This window comes from Alosa pseudoharengus, unplaced genomic scaffold (genome assembly GCF_046254945.1).
Source record: "Alosa pseudoharengus isolate Yale_2024_CS ecotype anadromous, Long Island Sound unplaced genomic scaffold, YU_APseudo_1.1 YU_APseudo_1.1_scf_11, whole genome shotgun sequence".
NCBI lineage: Eukaryota > Metazoa > Chordata > Actinopteri > Clupeiformes > Clupeidae > Alosa > Alosa pseudoharengus.
Genome location: NW_027468576.1, coordinates 18,119,713 through 18,127,862, shown reverse-complemented (window position 1 = coordinate 18,127,862; position 8,150 = coordinate 18,119,713). Strand labels below are relative to the sequence as shown.

At 46.7% G+C, this 8,150-nt stretch overlaps 1 protein-coding gene across 1 annotated transcript in view; it reads right to left on the bottom strand.

The window, feature by feature from the left end:
* Positions 1-810: 810 nt before the first annotated feature.
* Positions 811-8,150, bottom strand: part of LOC143117521 (capping protein, Arp2/3 and myosin-I linker protein 3-like) — a 36,597-nt gene continuing 29,257 nt past the window's right edge. Inside the window, exons 32-40 of the mRNA XM_076279266.1 lie at positions 7,083-7,162; positions 6,361-6,534; positions 5,471-5,669; positions 3,669-5,070; positions 3,341-3,453; positions 3,108-3,228; positions 2,875-2,946; positions 2,371-2,478; positions 811-2,049 (exon numbers count right to left, since the gene is read on the bottom strand). Of these exons, the coding sequence (XP_076135381.1) occupies positions 2,009-2,049; positions 2,371-2,478; positions 2,875-2,946; positions 3,108-3,228; positions 3,341-3,453; positions 3,669-5,070; positions 5,471-5,669; positions 6,361-6,534; positions 7,083-7,162 (2,310 nt within the window). The 3' untranslated portion in view covers positions 811-2,008. The remainder of the gene's footprint in view (positions 2,050-2,370; positions 2,479-2,874; positions 2,947-3,107; positions 3,229-3,340; positions 3,454-3,668; positions 5,071-5,470; positions 5,670-6,360; positions 6,535-7,082; positions 7,163-8,150) is intronic.

The following is an 8,150-nucleotide window of genomic DNA, read 5'->3' as shown; positions in this document are numbered from 1 at the left end:
GAACATACACTTATAGTATAGGTGTACAGTATATATTTTATTCACTTGTAATTTCACTTTTTCTGTACATTTTTTCTATAAAATATATTACATTTCAATCCATGACAGCAGAAATACTGTAAATAGAAACAACCCAGTGTCATTTATATCAACAACTCTTGTTGAGGTCCAAGTCCTATACTTAGCAAACAGAGCAAACAATGTTCACAGCAGTCAATGACATGTTTCTTAAAAGCAAAGGAAACTAGAACAGGAACTATACAACAAAAACAGATTATCTCATCCACTCAGCTATGGCATTAAAACAAAGAACAAAACAATGTGGGGGATGTGTGCATATGCTGGGGGCCTGGGGGGATGGGTGGCACGCGGGTCCTCCCCTCTGTCAGCTCGTCGCCATAACTGCGGGGGCTGGGTGGAACTGTGGCCATTAATGGGTGCCCAGGTTGTCAATCAGTCAGGCAATCAGTTATTTTTATTATTACACTCATCTTTAACAGAATAATTACAACTTCTCTCCTCTGAAACCCTCCCTCTCGGTGTTCCAGCTTCTCTCCTCCTGGCCCAACAGCAAGCCAACCTTACACATATGCGCACACACACACACACACACACACACACACACACACACACACACACACACACACACACACACACACACACACACACACACACACACACACACACACATACATCCTCACACACTCACTACCCCTTACCCCCCACCCACACCCCCATCCCAACACAACCTCATTCACACTCTCAGAGCTACCATCCGCACCCCCATCCCCCCTTCTTGTCATTCCGGTCATCAATTTCATCCCTGATAATCATATCTGTAATCATCCTGGACGCAAATCATCCTTAGCCTTTCTGTTATTAATGTTATGTTGTGTTAATAAGCCATGTCAATGGGATGTCTTGTTAAGTTACAGTATGTGTTTGTGTAATGTACATCTGTTTGTCTGATGTAGTATTCTTGTGCATGTCGTTGTAGTGTTGCATTTTCTGTAATGTCAATGGTGTTTGCAATAAAAAAAAAAACAAAGAACAAAACAAAACAAATACAATCATCATCATCGTCGTTGTCATCATCATCATCATCATCATCATCATCATCACCACCAACATCATCATTGTCGCCATCATCATCAACACTCACCACCACCAACATCATCATCATCATCAAATCATCATCAACACCACCATCATCATCAACATCATCTTCGTCATCATCAACACCACCACCATCATCATCGTCATCACCATCAACACCACCATGATCATCATCATCAATTTAATTTTCATATTTATACTGCTATGTGTGGCCCTTAGGGTTTGAGGGCCAGTTGTGGTGTGGGTGGAGAAAGGTCCTATTCCACATTACAGTACAGGGTGAGAGGTAACTGAGGGAGAAAATGAAGAGATGAACACAGGGATGGAGTGAGAGACGGAGATACGGCAGAGTGTGTGTGAGTGTGTGTATTGTGTTTGTGTGTGTGCACACATTGGTGGTCAAGTGTGCATTTGTTAGTGGATGTTGTCGATGTGTGTGAGGATGTGTGTCTGTAAGTGTATGTGTTTGTGTGTGTATGTGTGAGTGAGTGTGTGTGTGTGTGTGGGTTTGTAAGTGTGTGTTTGTGTGTGTGTATGGATCAGTTGGTGTGGTGTGTGTATGCATGTGTCTGTTTATGTGTGTGTGCGTTTGTGTATGTATGTGTGTCTGCATGTGTATGTGTTTGTATGAGTGTGTAGATAGGTTGATGGTGTGTGTTTGTGAGTGTGTGTGGATAGGTTGGCAGTGTGTGTGTGCATGAATAAGTGGACATATGTATGTGTGTGTGTGTGTGTATAGATGGGAGGGGGGAGGATCTGTGTGCGTCCCTTGTCGCTTATCTCTTCCTCCTCTTCTGTATCTTCAGTTTCCACAGTTGAGGGGGTAAAAAAAAGTTCTGCGGTTGTCATGACAACCATGTGAGCCGTCAATGGCAGGTGAATTCCAGTCTGGTCACACTGCTTCACTGTTGCCATGGGCACTGTTGAGGCTCTCTGGAGGAAGGAAGGGACACACAGCAAGAAGACATGGGTGCTCTCGCTCTCTCTCTCTCACACACACACACATACACACTCCCTCACACTAACACACTGTACACGATTATCTGAGCTGTACACAGAAATTAATTTAATGTGACATCCAATTAACATAATTGATTTTGGTCTTTTAATTTATGCATGTGTGATTACGAACTATGAAGCACTCACACAGGCAGCATGTATACACTCAAAAGAAACATGTACAGACACAGAGAGAGAAAGAGAGAGAGAGAGGGAGAGAAACATGAAAAAGCACAAACAAGAGCAAACAAATACCAGAGTATTCCAGAGATTTGTTTTTGTTCTGAGGAAGTCTAGGTTTTTTCACGGGGGGTTTGCGATTTGGGGGCTTCTCCAGGTTATTGGGGCTTTCCCTGTCGTTCCCTGAGGACAGATGACACACATGGCACAAATACATACACACATATACACACACACACACACACACACAGAAATATACACACACAATAAGACTCAAGCAGACAGACAGAAGGCCTGTGCACAGCTCCGCAAACTGAGACATCAGCATTCAGAGAGAGACACCAAGGACAGAAGCACAGCACAGATATTTCAATCAGCTCACACTGTGCCACAGAGAGGCATGTTCACATTGACATACACAGCATGTGGGTCACTAACGGGTGGACGGGGCACAGACACAAGACTCTTGACCCCCCACACCATACTACACAACTAGCAGACATGTAATACCCTGTGGACAGGATAGACCGGTCAAAAGACAGGAAGTGGAAGACACTGATGCGTGCCTCCCGTCCATACCTTGGTCACATGACAGGGCCTTCCTGTTCCTCTGCGGCTTCACAGGGGCCTGGGGTCTCACACTCTCCTCACCTGGACACACACACATTCACATACACACACACAGTTTTTATTTCACATATTTTTTTCTAAAAAATTTAAATTCTAAATTATTACAACATACCGGTAATAACAACATAATGCATTGCAATTCTAAGAATGACTGCCCAGCAACACATATGTATCAACTTTACCTTGTGTGTGGGATCTTTCAGCCAATCCTAGCACTGGTTTGCTAGAGGCAGGGGGCACCGGAGGTGGGAGCTTTCTCTCATTGGTTGGATCTTGTGGTGATGTCACAAAACCCGGCTTAGGCTGCAGTACAAACAGGAAATAATCAGTAAAAATTCTGTATAATGTGACTCAAACCAGCGACAGCTATCACATTACCACAACAACTTTACACACAACACAAAAGAACCATTACAGGCACAGGGGGTGGATGTCCATCTGTTTCTCTGGTTCTTTCTATCCCTCCATCTCTCTCTTTCTTTTCCAGCCTCCCTGCATCCTTGTCTTCATCAGTCACCTCTTCAGCACCTTTGCAGACAAAAGACAAAAATGTTCTTTCAAAAAAGATGTCATAACTTTTAATAATGTTTCAGAAATTGGAAATAACAATGCAGTACTGAATGTATTAATGTTCATACTTGTAATATTTTAGTAATTTGAGTATTACATAAGAGGCAGTTAGTTAGGGACACAGACAATGTCAATACAGTGTATAACAGGATTTGGAGTGGAGGGTGCCATACCAGAGTTGTCAGGCAGATGGCGCTGTCTGAGCTTGGCCAGGTTGGGCTTGCTGCTTTGTGGAGGAGGGTCCGGCTTGGGGCCGCAGGGCAGGGACTGTCCAGGAGGGAGCGCTATTCCCATTCTACAGCGCTCCTCCATCAACCACACCTCTGGCCGCTGGTCGCTGCCGTGGGCTGTCTGCAGGTCCGACGTACCCCCGTACCCATCTCCCTGCACGTCTACCCCGTGGACCTGTCTCTCTGCCTGTCTCTCTGCCTGCACCTCTGCATAAATCCGCCTGTCTGTCTGTCCATCCGACTGATGCCACCTGTCTGTCTGCCCGTCCAGGAGTCCCTGTCTCTCAGTCTGGATCTCTGCGTAGATGCGCCTGTCTGTCGGCGTGTCCGAATGGTGCCACCTGTCTGCTTGCACTTCTGCATATATTCGCCTGTCTGTCTGCAGATCTGACGACAGGCATCTTTCCATGTGTGGCTCTACAGCTGGGTGTCTGTCTGACTGAACTTCTGCATATATTCGCCTGTCGATCTGTGCATCAGAGTGGTGCCACCTGTCTGTGTGCACATCTGAGTGTAGATGTCTATCCGCATGCGTGTCAGTGCTTACCTGTCTGTCTGACTGCACCTCTGTGTATATTCGCCTGTCTATAAGGGCGTCCGGGTGATGCCACCTCTCCACCTGCATGTCGGACGGCGCGTGTCTCTCTGAGTGCACGTCTGTGGCCGCCTGTCTGTCTGCTTGAACCTCTGCGTAAATCCTCCTGTCGATCTGTGCGACCGACTGGTGCCACCTATCTGCCTGCACGTCTGTGCGTGGGTGTCTGTCTGCGTGCATGTCCGTGGCCACCTGTCTATCTGCTTGCGTGTTCGGTGATGGTGTTCGGTCTCCAGTGGGGTACGGTGGCAGCGGCCTGTCTGTGGGGGTGCGCGGGCCCTGGGCATGTCTGTCTGGCGCTGGCCTGTCTGTCTGCCTGCCATCGACCCAGGGCCTGTCTGTCTGCTTTGGCTCCGCCGCCCACTGTCTCTCTGCCGCCCGCAGGTCGGTCCAGCCTCGGTCCACCTGTCTGTCTGCGGGCCGGAGGTCCGTCCACACCCGGTCAGCCGGCCTGTCGTCTGGCCACTGTCTCTCCACCTCTCTCCTGCCCTCGGCCCACTGTTTCTCTGCCTTCCTGTCCAGCTGTCTCAGCGTCTGTCTGTCCAACTCCCGCTCCGACGGCCTCTCCGTTGACCTGCCTGTCTGCCTGTCTGCATCTCTTGCAGGCTGTCTGTCTGCATCTCTTGCAGGCTGTCTGTCTGCGTGTCTCAGCGTCTGTCTGTCCGACGTGGACGGAGTCTGCCAGTCCACTCTGTCTGCTGGTCTCTCCGATGCCGCTGGTCTCTCATAGTCCGGTTCAAGCTCTGGTCTCTGTGGTAAGAGAAAGGAGAGGTGGCATAAACTATTCCAAGTGTGAGCTACTCTGCCACATCTAATAAGACTCACAGCTCATAGACTGTCAAACTGGCACAATAGCAGCACACTGACGCTTTGTGTATCTTGAGACTTGAGTTAATCTATTAGGCTGAAGATGCATCAAACAAAACAAAAAAAATAACTCCATGAAATGAATTCCTTTCCTCCAAACCTGACATGACCCCATTTACCCTGTCAGGGCCTTTTAGCCACATATCACTCACTGAACTGCAGATAGAGAGGCAGCAGCAGAAAATAAGCAAAGACTGACTGACACATCTGATGAAAGATGCATCTTTGTGTGTAAACGACTCATCAGTAAAACAATAACAGCAAGCTCCATAGAAAACGATACCTGTCTGGTCGAATAAAGTTGCTTGTTCTCTCCTATGCTTGGAAGTGGCATGCCTTGGATGGACCTTACTTCCATGACGCCAGCAGGCTCCTCCACTCTCTGGTCCTCCACAGTCCCATCAGCCCCTTCTCCCGGGGAGCCGGCCCTGCCCGCCAACCTCGGCGGCTGGAGGAGAGTGTAAACATTTTCCTGGGCGGTTCTACGGGGACGAGGAGATGAGGAAGGAGATAGAACGTGAGCGTGAGGATAAAAGGACAACGTGACTACTTAATATGGGATGACAGTGCGTGTTGATGAAGCAAGTGTGTACAGGTCACAGCCCTGAAGGTCGACAGTTACATAAGGGAGAGAGGTTAGGAGAAACTGACCCAGAGTCAGTCTCAGTCTCGTAAGACGCCTTCCAGGCTGCCAAACACTCAACTGAGTTTTAGTCACGCGTCGCGTTGACACACTGAGATGACTTTAGTCAGTGCTGTGAGAAGTTATTATTACCAACTAAATGTCAGGCTGTCCAGCTGTATTTTGCCTGATCTTGTGTCCCTAAGATTGAGAGTAGTTCTCACTGTATGTTATAATAGGACCACTTAACCTGTCAAAACGAAATATGTGTCAAAATATTTTTCAGTAAATCAGACAAAGAGAGAAAGCCATAATGCCTTTGTTGTAACATTGGTTTCCTACTGCAACTTGGATTTTGATTCAAAATGCATACCTGCCTGATTGCCTGATTGAACTGAATTGTGCAGGTAATCAAACTGTTAATCACACTAATGAATTGTAATAATGGTCAAATGCCACGTGATGTGAAAGACACAGTGAGGACTTGTTAAATGCCATCAGGTCTAAATCTGCCAGCTCCAACCCCATGGCGGAGTAAGTCTTTAACTGACCCTGTGGGTGCCGTGGCAACGGTTCGGCACTCTTCACTGCAGGACCCGCCACCTGAGTCCGGCTCTTGATTAGACAGAGTCGAGTTGCGGTTCCTACGGAAACCGAAGATGGAGAGCATGTTGCGCCGCTTCTTTCTCCGTAGCGAGTGGGCTTTGTGGAGAGATGAGAGCTGACTGAAGGAGGAAAAGAAACAAAGGGAGAGAGAAAGAGACAAAGAAGAGAGAGAGAGGCTGAGACAAAGAAGATGGCAACGTCTTTATCAGAATTTAATAGTGGCTTTAAGAGAAGATAGTCAAATACTGCAGCAGCACATCCTACGTCCTATGATCTTTTTGAGCCAGATGTGTACCTGTAGTTTTGCAAAAAGTCTGATTGTCCCCCATGATTCCAAGCAGCTGCTGCCTGGCAACAGTTTAATAACATCTCCAAGAGACATACTGGTTGCTAGGCTACAGCTCTGGCTGGCATATGATGTTGTATTCAAAGGGTATTCATTAGGAAATATGCTTAACGGGAATAAAGCAATAACACTAAAAGCATCTACTATGCCAGATGTAGCATTTCGTCATGGCCGAGTTGTGTGTGTGTGTGTGACTGTGTGTGTGTGTGTGTGTGTGTGTGTGTGTGTGTGTGTGTGTGTGTGTGTGTGTGTGTGTGTGTGTGTGTGCTGGATTGTTTGTGATGTCTGTTTGTACCTGTCAAACAGAATATCTGTTTGTACCTGTCAGGCAGAACTCTCTTGGTGTAAAAATCAGGCAGTCCATCATCAAGAGGCGTGACTGCCCCGTTTTCATTGCAATGCTGGTTAGACAGAAAGACAGAGAGAGAAAGAGACAGAGAGAGAGAGAGAGCAGAAGACAGGTGTCAACATTACTCTTCCTGCACAACTAGAGTAAAAACACAATTCCAGTCAGGCACATTACTTTGTCCCTTGTGACTTAATCAGATCTACAGTACATGTTGACCGACAGGTATGACATACACTAACCTTGTGGCCTAAGCCAAAATCAATAGCCTTAGGGCTCATCTGTGCATTCTCAAACATGCGGACGTAACACACTGTATTGGCCATGGGGCTTAGGTATGACTGTTGAGTGTGCAAGGATGTTTGGTCTGAATGTGTTCCGAGCAAATAGAGGGTAATGGATGGCCTGGTGGATGGCCTGGTGGCTTAACTCACTTTGTAAAGATTAGCTTGGACCCATTCCAAATCATTTTGGAAATTGGAGCAGGGTTCTGGCAGTTGCTGCCGGACGGAGCATTGAGGAAGGGGAATGGGAGTGAGGGAGTGGGGGGGGGGATAAGAGGAGAGAATTATGTATGAGACAGAAATGGAGAGGGAGGAGGGGGGAGAAGAGTTTCCAGTTATTTCTTACCAATTTTAATCACATACACACACTTTACGGCTTCTGGGGGGAACAAGAGTCCTAGTGATGTCATGGTGTCATCATCATTGCATCACACACACACACACACAGACTCTCTCTCTCTCTCTCACACACACACACACACAAGAACACACACACACACATAGAAATATATACAGTACATTAACTACTGCACGAATACATACAATGCACAATAGCACATAAAGAAATACACATAAAATAAAAACACAGGGAACAAATGTAATATCTGATCTGATATTAACTACACTTCTTTATCCTCTCAGTCAAGACCTGCAGTGGGGTCATTAGTAATGTAAGATGGCAATATCAGAAGCTCGAATCTCCTTAAATTTATACAATTTCAAATGAACACATCCTTCTCATCTTAGTGGCAGTGATAT